At 45.3% G+C, this 12,248-nt stretch overlaps 1 protein-coding gene across 3 annotated transcripts in view; it reads left to right on the plus strand.

Moving 5' to 3' along the window:
* The first annotated feature begins 800 nt into the window (after positions 1 to 800).
* The window catches only part of MAP3K1 (mitogen-activated protein kinase kinase kinase 1), a 62,821-nt gene continuing 51,373 nt past the window's right edge, over positions 801 to 12,248 (plus strand). The window contains exon 1 of one of the 3 annotated variants that reach the window (XM_021284870.2): positions 801 to 1,042. In XM_021284870.2, coding sequence (XP_021140545.2) covers positions 1,035 to 1,042 — 8 coding nt within the window. In that variant the 5' untranslated portion in view covers positions 801 to 1,034. Of the gene's footprint in view, positions 1,043 to 1,613; positions 2,153 to 2,249; positions 2,411 to 12,248 lie in introns of those variants that run through there. The other 2 variants (XM_065045236.1, XM_065045237.1) reach the window with 2 other exon arrangements.

Here is a 12,248-nt window from a genome sequence, read left to right on the forward strand (position 1 = left end):
CTGGCAGGAGCCTGGGGACAAGGAGATCAGCACTGCCAGCAAGTAAGTGCTGGGCTGGATAGAACAAGGACGGTGGCCAGATCCGGCCCATGGGCCATGTGTTTGACACCTGTGACCTAAGTGATTCATTTAGTGTGACCTTGAGAGCATGTGCATACTAGTGTTATTCTGCACCTTTATGGAGGACAAACGGTCCCCTCAGGCTTTTCTCTATCAAGTCTGGAGGGAAAGAACTCTTCCAATCTGCTATCACATCCTTCAGCAAAGACCTTACGTTTACATCAGTGTCTGATCACATATATAAAGAGGAATCTGCTTCTGTTAGGAGGTACTTCTCACTCAATTAGTGCTTCAGACCAAAGCAGTAATGCCAGCAAAGTGACCATGCTAATAATCAGTGTTGAGATGCTTAGTAACATTGTAGTTGGGGGATACATAGCAAATTCTGATAAATGAGCCTAAAATATTAAGATTAGATACTTTGAACTGTGTGGCATCCAACATATCCAAAATCACACCATCCTGAAAGCAACCTGGTACACACGGCAACATTTAGTTCTCCTTTCACCTCAACCAGCGTTCAAATAGGTAGGCTTGTTTAGCGGCAGCAAAACACCTTTTTGACAGCAACGTACACCCTTCTGTTCTTGCAGGATTTGAAGTCCCTTCTCTGCAGCTCCGAGGTTAAAAGAAAAACCAGCCACTTGTGATCGAATGGAAATCTAGACCAAGAGTAAATTTTACTTGGACCTCCCCAAGGTTCTGGTCATGTGATGTCTCCTGCCTCTCTGCTCGCTGCCAGTCTCTTGGGAAACAGCCGCAGCGCTAGGTGTATGTGGCAGGCTATAATCTGAACGTGTGCGCATATGGAAACGGTTGTGCTCAGACGAGACATTAACGCTTCTAAGTAGTTACAGACATGGAGAAGTACCCGCGGACGGGCGAAGCGGCGCCTGCCAAGTGAGGGCAGCCCAGCGAAGGACGCGTGAAAGCTGCGGGCAAGGATGTGCATTTGATTTCCTACAAATCTCGGAATGAGCAGGTAGGCTCGGGCACAGCAGCGGCTTCCCAGCGGCTCGCTGCAGCGCGGGCATCGTGCGCCCCTCGGCCGGTTCCCGGGCAAGACATCGCCTGGGGAAGTTTTGAGGGTGCTGGGGAGAGGGGGCGTACAAACGGGGTGCTGCGAGCTGGGGCGCGGCGCAGCCCGGAGCCGGCCCCAGTTTCGGGAAGCGCTTCCCCGCGCCTCAGCTCCTCACCGGGCAGCGGCCGCGGTCCCCCGCCCCGGGCCGCCGGAGCCCCCGCTGCTACCCCACACGTGGGAAGGGTCGTGTGGGGGCGGGGACGCTTGGCGCCTCCGCACTCCCGGGCGCGGCGCTGCCCGGCGCGTCGGTCCGCGGGCGGCCGAGCCGAGCCCAGCCCTGCCCCTGGCGCTCGGGCGCCGCTCCCTCCGACCGCCAACACCTGCGCGGGGGCGGGAGGGGCGGGGCGCCGCTCGGCCCCGCCCCGCTGCACCTACAGTCGGCCGCCCCGCCCCGCGCCGCCCGCCGCCACCAATCCGCGCCCGCTTCCCGCCTCCCCCCCTCTCTCCCCCCCCTGCTTACGCCGTTTGCGCAGGCAGCGCCGTTTCCGCAGTGGGTTGGAGCGCTGGCTCCCCGCGATCCCCGGGAGCCCGATGTGACCCGCCAGAGAAAATGGCGGCGGCGGCGGGGAATCGCACCTCGTCGTCGGGATTACCCTCGGGCAGCGGCGCGGAGGCGGCCGCCGCCGCCTGCGGGAGCCCGAAGGGCGGCGCGGTCTCGGGGAGCGTCGCCGGCAGCGGCGAGGGGCTCCTGCGGGAGGCGGGCGGCGGCTGCCGGGAGCAGCGCTCTGACTGGAGACGGAAGCAGCTGCGCAAAGTGCGGAGCGTGGAGCTGGACCGGCTGCCCGAGGCGCCCCTCTTCCTCGCCGCCGCCCCGGCCGCCTCCGCCTCCTCTCCGGAGCCCCCCGAGACGCTGCTGCTCCACTACCTGCCCGGGCCGCCGCGCTCCAGCCCCGCCAGCCCGGCTGCTTCTCCCAGCCGCTGCGCCGAGCTTCTGGAGCCGCTGCCGGCGGGGAGCCCGGCGGGAACGGACCCCGCCGCGGAGCGGAGGATGGAGCCGTCCCCCCCCGCGAGGTGAGGGAGTGCCGGGGTGGGGGACGCGTGGGGCTCGACGCTGGGCTGTGGCGGGTGACAGTGGCGGCGTGGCTGTTCCCGCGGGGAGGGCACGGGGTGGTCTCCGGTGGTTTGCTCCCCGTCGTGGGCGCCCGGACGCCGCCTGGCCGCGGGCCGGCAGCGGATGCGGGGGTGGCGGGAGCCGCCCTCGGAGCGCAGGGCTCGGGCGCGGCGGGCAGCCCTCGGCCGTCGCCTTCCCCCGGGGCGCGGGGGCACCTGGTGCGTGGGTGAGGGACGGGTGGCCGCCGGGCCGGACCGGGCTGTCCCGCCGGCCGCCCGCAGCTGTCAGCGGGTCGAACAGCGCGGGAGCCAAGCCGCGGGGGGTGGCGGGTGCGTTTGCGGGGGGTGCTTTTGTGTTTAACTTCTGCCCGAGTCCCGAACAGCTTTGAAGTGTGAGTCGGTGGCGGGGGGCGGGTGTGTGCGCCGGTGGGTGTCGGGGCGAGCGGAGCCCGGTGTCTCTGCGCGCAGCTCGGCGGTGCGGGGCAGGGCGCGGGCCGCGCCGCGCTCCGGGCGGCTGTGCGTCTGCCGCGGGGGCTCCCCGGGCGCCTCTTGCACCGTCCTCGCAGTTTGCTGCACAGAACTGAGCTGTGGGGGTTTTTTGTTGTGCTTTTGTTTGTTTGTTTTGCCTGTGTTTTGCATTAAAAAAGGACTTCACGAAGTGCAAGTCCAATTTGCAGCATAGTGATAGTGCGGAAGTGTTTTCTTTGATTCTTAGTAAGGGCGCAGAAAGGCTTTCAAGCATAAACCTTCTCTCTTTCCGAGAGAAAGTAATTTTTCGGTGCTTTAGTCTCTAGGTGACGTATTTCAGTGGTTTCATTTAGTGCCCTACTGTTTGTAGCCAATATTTGCCTTCCGTTTGTATTGTTTGATAAGTCTACCTTCTTGAAGTTTTAGAGAACTGCCCGTATTCTGCCTTTCTGACGTGTAGAAGTATTCGGGATGAGAGTGAACTCACATCCATGGTGAAACAGTTTAAGTGCTTCAGAGCACATTTTAGCTTAAATGTGCACTTGCAATGTCTGACTGGTGTGTGTTTGGGAAGGTGCTGCAGTAGTGACGGTGTCATTTTGTTGTGAAGGTGAGAATTTCATATGGATTTCTTGTAAGTTTTTATATGATGTGGCCTATGTAGTTTAAGGACTTAGTATTAACCGACAAGGACCTATTTGAATGCCGCCTTACAGTTTGGCTAATTACTTAAACCTCCTAAGAAATCGAGCTCAAGTTTGGACAGATGATGTGTATTCTTTTTAGTTGTGTCTTATGTCAACTAAACCTCGAGAATATTTTCTAAAGGTTGACTTATCTTGGGACTACTGTAATAAGGACTGATCTCTAGACCACTGTCCTGTTTGTATGAATTCTCAGCAGTTCAGATGGATTTTGGTCTATTTCTAGGGCAATGTAAAAATACTTGATATGGTGTGGTTTTAACAGATAAGAAATGCCTCTCTACTTAATAAAGGATTAGTGGGAAATCTTAAGTGTTTTGAAGGGGGAATAATGTATTAATTTTAGTGAGTAACTTATCTTTTTATGACTTGGGACCATCTTTGTCTCTATTGAGTAATAAAATTATAATGTGCTACGTCTCATAATACAGTTGTAACCAGTTTCATGGCTTTCAAGGAAAATAAAGACTCAGTGTTGGAACACGTTTAAAGCAACTCAGAGTCTCATGGTGATAGCAAGCAGGAGTTAGGGTCAATATGAGAGGTTCAGGAAGGTCAATGCATGTCGCATCAGTGCTGAAACACTGAGTCCATCCTTGCTAGTCAGTCCCACAGCAGCAATGACAGAGCAGCTGTGGAATTTTTTTCCTTTCACATGGACAGTTTTGCTTACTTTTAAGTACCTGCATTTGGACAAGTCAGTGTTTTGAGTGTGTGTACAAGTTAATACCCTTCTCCTAGATGCTTGCTGACGTTCGACCAGGAATGTTAACAAATCATAGAAAATACTAAATGCTAAGTGCTTTTCTGTTTAGTTTTTTAGTGAGATAGTGTACTTTGAATTTGGCATTTGAAAATACATGGCAGCATTGATAGTGATTCTTCTTCAGAAATATAAGATAAATGCTCATGTAGAGTATCTCTTGTGTTACCAGTGAATAGATGTTAGACAAAGTACTACTTTATCAGGCCGTATGAAGAACTGTAAATGCCTCTCTGGCCTTATTGTAATATTAATTGACTTATTCTAGCCAAAGGAGGGAGGTTAATTTGTATCTGAGAGACAGCGTATTACACATTAAATTTGTGCTTGCAGCTGTTGCCCAGACTTTTACTAAGAGTCAAACTGAGGGACATAATCAAAATAATGTATTACACAGAAGTTTTCTATTTTGTTTTAAAATACAGTAGTTGTGCTTTCCTGTAAGGATCTGCTGTTAGTCAAAAGATACTGTGCTTGCTCTGAAGGCCCCCTATCAGTCTGTTTGGTGTTACAGTTACTTTCTTTTAGAACAGATTTTCTGTTTATGCTGGAAGACCTGCATGAGCATCATAATGAAGCTGAGAAGGGAAACTGACTCTGCTGTTAAGTCTTAAATGTAAATATTACCTTTTTTTCTTTAATCTCTCAAGCATTCAGCTTGTCATGGCAGTAGAACAAATATTTTCATTAAAAGCCCTGAACGTTACAAAGCTATCTTTTTATATCACGGGAAGAGAAGGAGGAGGGAGTTGTTTTCCTAGGAAATGCAGCTTCAACATAAAGCACTTCAGACCTCTTATCTCATATCTGTACTGACAGTGTATTGATTTAGTTTATATAAAAAGATCCAAATAGTGATTCAGTGCTAACTGTAGTATAATTTCTTGTTACATTGGGGAAATCCATGAAGGCAAAACGCCCCTTCTTCTCTATGACCTTAAAAATGTTATTTTAAAATATTCAGACCCTTTAAGTGATGTGTATTCGTGTCCAAAATTGGTGTAGGTGACTTATTGCATCCCCAAGTACAGGATTAGTTCTACTGCCATTACCCTGTTTTTATAAAAATAGAAAGCAGGAAATGCTGCTGTTCATCTCCTCTGCATTCAGTAATGACATGGTGTGTGGCTTGCGTGAAAATTGTTTGGAAATGTATCTACTGGATATGGAAGACTTGTCAGATACTTCAGCTGCAAGACAACTTTTTGTAGATATTTATGCTGCATTTTCTGCAGCTTCTGCTTGGCTTCTGCTAGTGACACCAAAGACAAGCTGTGAAAATGAAGTTTTGACTATGTGTATATTAGTGTATAGTACTAGCATATCAGCAAAAGCTCATCAGTTTTAGCTCTGCTTATCAATTTGTAGCACCTTTGTTTGGTGACTTTCAAAGACGGGCACGAGTGCTTTAATGGAGTGCAGGGCTGGGTGGGAACAGTGAAAGCACAGCGTGGCCAAGATTTGACTTGCTCCTTTTTTTTTTTTTAATCTGAAATTATGATCATTTTCTCTCTTAATATTGTCAAAATATAGCTGAGGGAAAAAAATTATAGCTTGTTATTGACCTTGACTATTCTTAGCTAAGGTAAAATATTATTTTACATGTTTTAACTAAGTTCATAATGCTGGACTTTTTTAACTGGCTGCTTAAATAAGCCATCAAATTTTCGGCTTCCAGTTTGAGCTGGATACTTCTGTGAGAGAAAATTCACCTTCTACCTCTACTGTGCTCTTCGTATTGAGAGTACGTTTGGGAGAGGGTCACCCTCTACAGTGTCTGATTTTTATCACTCTTAGTTATTGCAAGTGGTAGGGTTCTGCTTAAATAGTCTGATCTGGCATGGCAGTTTCTTTGTTCCTAGGCAAAGTAAATAGATTGTAACTAACTAATCTGGAGCTTTCTGTCTCATGGGATTTAGTGATACTGAAGGTTCAGTCTCCCCTGTCACTCAGTGGAGTCTCGGCACAGTGCGGCGCAATACCTGTGTGTGGGCATGTGCAATCATGCCTTGCCCAAAGCTCCAACATGTTGAGTGCAAGATATGAACATCAGTTTTTCATTTCTGTGTGATGGATTTGACCTTCAAGGGATCTTTTAGTGTGCTAATGCATCAGTTGTGGTCTGAGGTTGGAGTAAAGGTAACAGTGCAGCTGGTGCAGGACAGTGTGAGATGAGAGTGAGACCAGGCGCTGAGGGTGGGGTGGCTGTGGGAATGCTGCTGCTCCTGTTGGCTTTTGCTGGCTTCCAGTATTGGCGAAACTTGGCTTGGGCTTGTGTAAGATAGAAATTATACATTGCCTTGTAGCTGTTCTTTAAACAAACTTGTAAAGCTAGTTTTCAGCAGCAGTGGTGATAAGAGAACGGATCTGGTTTAGGTTCTAATTTTCTAATGCTAATTTTGGTGTTCTCAGAGGATTCTTTGCAAAGATCCAAGGGTTGCCTCTTTTTATCTGCTCTCACTTAAAACTCTAGAATTACAGTTCATTCTTTTGCCTGAGGCAAAGTGGACAGAAAGCCTTTAAGAAGGCTTCATTAATTGTCTGTGGGTGAGTAGGAGAACCTGGTTAAGTGGAAAGTTGCTTTCTGTTGCTTCCCTCCGTTTTTATCTTTACCCGGAGGCTGAGTGTTGCCTGCAGAATGCTTCCGATTTCCTGTGCCACCACACTGCGAAACTGGACAATCCTGCTCGGTGGTAAATGCTCTTGACTGTTTTTTTCCTATAAGATAGATTGGTGGGTGGGAGGGGGTTGCATGTTTTGGGATTTTTGTTTTTCTTGGTTTGTGCATTTTGAAGTTTTCTTTGGATTATAGTTGAGTTCTGTTTTGTTGGTTTAGTTTTGGGTTTTTGTTTGTTTGTTTTTTGTTTGTTGTTGTTGCTTAGTCGGGTTTTTTGTTTGGCTTGGGGTTTTTTTGGGTGTAGATTTTTTTTTTTTTTTTTTTTTTTTTTTTTTTTTTAGGTCAGTTTTATTTGGTCTTGACTGAAAAATGTCCTGGAAAAACAGCACCTCTGTTTATTTGAGTCATTTGAAATCAGGATTTGTTTACCTTCTGCCTGGAAACTGATGACATACTTTTCAAATTGTCTTAATAAAAGCTGGTAGAGCCATCACTCCCTCGTAATTTTGCCCAGAAATGTCCAATTTTTTGATAGTGTTCAGCATCTGATGACTAAGGATTTGAAGATGTTTGAAAAAGTGTGGTGTTTTGGTGGCATGTTTTTTACTTAGAATGACATTGAATATTCCCGTTTCTCTGCTATGAGATTAAACTGGAATTGAGATCAGTCTACCTTTGTTTCCCACTGTCTGCATAGATTTCTTTTATATCCCTGAAGTGTAAACTGTTCCCATCATTCATGGAAATATAACATAATACTGTTAGTTCTCATCTCTCTTGTCCTAATATTATAATTTGTAGTGGAATGGCTGCTAATGTACCTATTATGCCAGGTTACTTCAATTACTTCCTAGTGTCTCATCAATAAATTTCACACTGCTGTTGGTACCGCAGCTCCTTGTAACTTACCCAGGATCATGTGGAAAGTGGGTTTAGAGTGCTGGAAAAATGAGCTGCATCTGCTAGACCACACTGACATCTGACCACATCTGACGTCTTGTTTTCTGATCTCTTTTTCATCCTCTTCTTGAGCATCCACTCATCTTGCTTTTTGAGCAAACTGAAGTGAGTCTTTGCTCAGCTGTCAGCAATGATTGTCAGGCTCTTTTGTGAGCTGGTAGTTAACCCTCAAAGGTATGCAACTAATACTCCTTGTTTTGGCCCATGGGTATGCATTTCATTTCACTAGTTATTTCTGTCAAATACCCTCCCGGGGGATTTTTTTTCTATGTCCTGTGTGGCTGCCGTGCTTGCATCTTCAGGATTGTTCATCTCACATACTGGAAGAGCTCGGTGTAAATATTTTAAGTGTTGAAGAAAAAAAAATATAACTCGTGATAAGACCAAACTGAGAAACAGTTTAGTTTCTTTAAACAAATTGTCAGTGCTACATCCCATTCTACTGCCAATACATGGTTGCAGACTTTTATTTTAGTAATTCTTTGTATTGTTTCAAAGGGAAGCTTCAAAGCCCAGTGGATAATAGGGTCTCCTTTTTGTCTTCAGGTAATAGTTAATTGTTCTGCATCTGGAGAGGCACAGAGAATTCAAGTATCTGAAATGTGTGGTGGAAATTGCAGTGACCTCCTGTTTGCAGTTCATGTAGAGTTTGAGCTTGTCAGATTAATACAGTCTAGCAGGCAAATGTTTGCTTCTTGTAATAGTTAAGACAGTATTCTAGTTGCTTTCAATTATGACAGTACCTTAATTTCTGGTTGCTGAATGTGTACTTTGAAAATTCATGTGTAATCAGTGACAGTTTTCCCAGTTTATAATTTATTTTTTTTACTACTTCCGTGGTTTTAGACCATGGAGTTGTTACTAATATTACTAATGATACTAATATTACTTTCATATTTCTTTTTCTCTTGTTGCAAATTTTAACTTTACCACCAGGTATGTAATCAGTAGCTTAAATGTTCCCATAAAATACATCTGGAGTATTTGTTATTTCACTAAAGTAAATGCATCTACTGGTGCCTGTCCTATAACTAAAGACTTGTTTGCCTAATGTAAGAAAATATGGTGGTTGTGACCAGCATGGAAACTCACGGAAACAGTGCGTTTGTGTTCCTAAGAATCTGAAAAGGATCTGTATTCCTTATTAATTTAGTTGGATTATTTACATAAATAAGACATAGGCAATGGTTCCTATAGTTGTGTAAAATTCTTAGGCAGTTCAGACTTGAAATGGAAGAGTGAACAGCTGTTTTTTAGATGGAGTGGTGCTGGATGGAGTTTCTCTTAAAACTATATTAATATGTATAAGTTTATTTTTAAAAACTTATTTCAGTACTGCCTACATATAGTTCCAGAAAATATATATATAAATATATAGCAGACATTAATTTCTTGAGGTTTTTAACTGCAGGTTCTCCATTTATTTGTAATGAACAACTCAATTCAGCAGATTACCCAATCTCTGCAGACCAGCCGGGTGCCCCAGCCAGCAGGAAGTGTCAGGCACTGGGGTTTTGATAAGGTTTTCCATACTAAGTGCAGAATGCGTTTGTTCTGTACTGGCCAGCAAGCTCAGCCAGGCTCTTTGCTGCCTGCCCTGCAGTGGTGGCTGCTTGCTCTGGCAGGGTCGCTGCAACCAGCAGAACCACCTTTCTCTTTGAACCTCCAAGGTGTGAGACATGCTCTCCTGCACTGGTATGTTCTGCTTGTTTACAGCTTCTTCAAACGTCTTTCTAAGACTGAGAGTTGCCGTTCCTTCCCCTAGCAAGAATTTGCTCCGAGTTGCAATTGCTTGTCTCTTATCCTTCCCAGAGGCTCTTGGGAGGAAGAGCAGGGTATGTGGGGATGAAGTCTCAAAGACATGCAGATTGTTGTCTGTATTTGTTTTAAGCCAGTGTTACAGGAAGAGGGAGGAGAAGGAGCTCCCTTCCTCCCCTCCCCCGGCCTTGTGTACAAGAAGGCATGAAATGAAACTCCCCAAGCCACGCCGATCTCTGGTGGAGAGGAACGCAGGCAGCCTGCAGGGCTGTCATCTTAGAGCTGCATTGTGCCAAACTCATGCAGAAAAGACTAGGTGACTGATCTGTTTTGTGTCACTCTGAATATTGACATGACACAGACTGCCTTTTTTGTGGAAAGCAGGCAGGTAATGCCCATCAGGGAACTGAGTTAATACAACGTTTTGGATTAAACTAAGATGTGTTCCATCTGTGCAAGGTTGTAAGGTGATTCAATGTATGGATATGTTCGGTATTGTAAAGCAGCATACGATGGTACCTTCTCAGCAAGCTGAGTGAGGAGAAATGTTAACACTTGGCAAAGTGTTTGGCTCAGGTGATACAGGGCAATTTAGAATTGCTGCAGTGGGTTACAGTGGTGCAATGCCTGGCTGCTGTATTTGGCTTCCAATGCAGGTCAGTGTGCCTCCGTTCACAGTGGTTACTGTCGTCCCTCATGTCAGCTTTCTTGTTGGTAGTGAGGGATTCCATTCTTATAAAGCTTTTTCCTTGTTTAGGTAGTTCAAACCTGGAAGGGACTCCTTTGGGAAAGGAAAACATAGGGGAAAAGGTTAGAAAGTAACAGATCAGTAAAATAAATGTGAAGTGTTTCTTTGTATCTGCGGTGCGTGTCATTTCAACCCAAAATAATTTCTCAGGCCAACCTTTTTTTTCTGTTCAATAAAGATGTCAGAGTTTGCAGACTGCAGTCCTAAACTCTCCTACAAATTTTGGGTTTTTTTCTACAGTGGAAGCCGGGCTTCCCTCTGAAGGAAAAAACAAATGTTGGAAGGCTTTGAGCTTCAAGTTTCTCTATATGATGTCCATTAGGAAGGTCTTGATATCTGATTCAAATGTCTGCAACAAATACATCAATATCAGTAACTTTCCTGGCTGCTGCTTTTGGCATTCTGTATATAGTGTAAGTTTACTAATAATATCACAAACCTTTATGAAAACTTTGGCTTTTCTGAGAAATGTGCTGTTTTAAACCAAATCTTCCCTCTATTTTGTGTGATTAATGGTATTAAACTAATGAAACTATTTAACGTTCATATTTCTGAACTAATTTGAAGTATAATTATACTTAGTCTTGAAATTACGTTATTTACATTGAAATTTTTGAAGTATATATTAGATTTTTAGAAAGTTATATGTGTGAATGGTAAGAGGAACAGTGCTAATATATCTTCAGTTTTGTCTTTTAAGCATATGGTTAAGTTCCAGCATGTTTGGGTACAGTAGTAGACCATCTTGTCTGGGTAAATATGCTGAAGTATATCATTCTCCTTAGCACCTAAGCAGAAAATTAATATGCTCTCCTGTTTGCTTGTTCTGACCTGCTCTGAGCTGCATGTTTGTGGCAGTTCTGCCACTAGTGAAGATGCCCAGTGAAGCCAAACAGAGGAGGACAATTCCTTTGGCATTTAGAAATCGTCCATGTGTGAATTACATTCCTGTGTTTTTAAATTGACTGCAAAGGGAATATAGGTCCCGTGCCAGGGCAGGCCACTTGTAGACCCTGGGAATCAAGACTGCAAGGGAGAGCACAGCCAGAACTTTTAGGCTTTTGGCTTCCTTTCAGCCCACAGGGTTGACTGCCGAGGAGCTAGCAAGAGGAACTAGTAGGAAATCTGCCAGCTTCCACCACGTAGACAAAGTTCTATAGGAGCGTCATCAAAATGGGTCTCTGACTTCTTCTGAATTTAATTTTTTTTTTTAAAAAAAAAAACATTTATATTCAGGCAGCAGCTTAGCTCTGTGTGCCTTAGTATTTCCATTGTCTTCAAAGTACATGTGTTTAAGTAGTTGAGATGTAAATAATCATAAATAGCTGGGGCTTTAAACAAAAATACAGGTTTTGATCTTGTGAGTGAGCCTCTTGTAAAAACCATATGCGATGGTGAAGCCTTGTAGGCTTCACTGGTATTCTTTGTCAGCAAGTGTTCACTTCTCGTGTATCTAATCCCACTTGTGGTATTGGCAGATTATGTTGAAATAAGGCAAGGTTTATCACTGAGTAGGTGAGACTTCTCTAATCTGTGTTTCATTCAAAACATGAATCCCAGTTCAAAGGAAAGCCAGGACTCCATTTGCCGCTATGCCCGCCTTGAAGTTACATGTGACTCCTGTGGAGGTCTGAATGAAGTTTCTCTGCTTCTCAGCTCTGTCGAGCTACAGGCAGCAAGGTGATGCTGGCAAAAAACCTGTTGTACTCACAATGAGTAGGTAAGTTCTGTGCATCTTGTGGCTCTCAGTTACATAAAACTTGGTGTGGGGCTCATAAGGTTAGTGAGGTGGACCATCTTTGAGTGCTTCAAGCAGCAGGTACCTGTAGAGCTCAGGAAAAAGATGGATGCAGTATCTGGTAGTGTAATATGTGTTACAAACTGCAAGACGACCTGATTCTAGCAGAATGGCTGCATACGAAAGTGTTTAGCACTATTTTGTTGCTTCTGCCTAGGCCATGCTGATAGTGTTTTGGTGCATGGTGATTTGTGAAATACCTAAAAATGGTGAGTTTCAGTCATGATTAAAACCCTGATTC

The sequence above is a fragment of the Columba livia genome, chromosome Z (genome assembly GCF_036013475.1).
Source record: "Columba livia isolate bColLiv1 breed racing homer chromosome Z, bColLiv1.pat.W.v2, whole genome shotgun sequence".
NCBI classification, from domain to species: Eukaryota; Metazoa; Chordata; class Aves; order Columbiformes; family Columbidae; genus Columba; species Columba livia.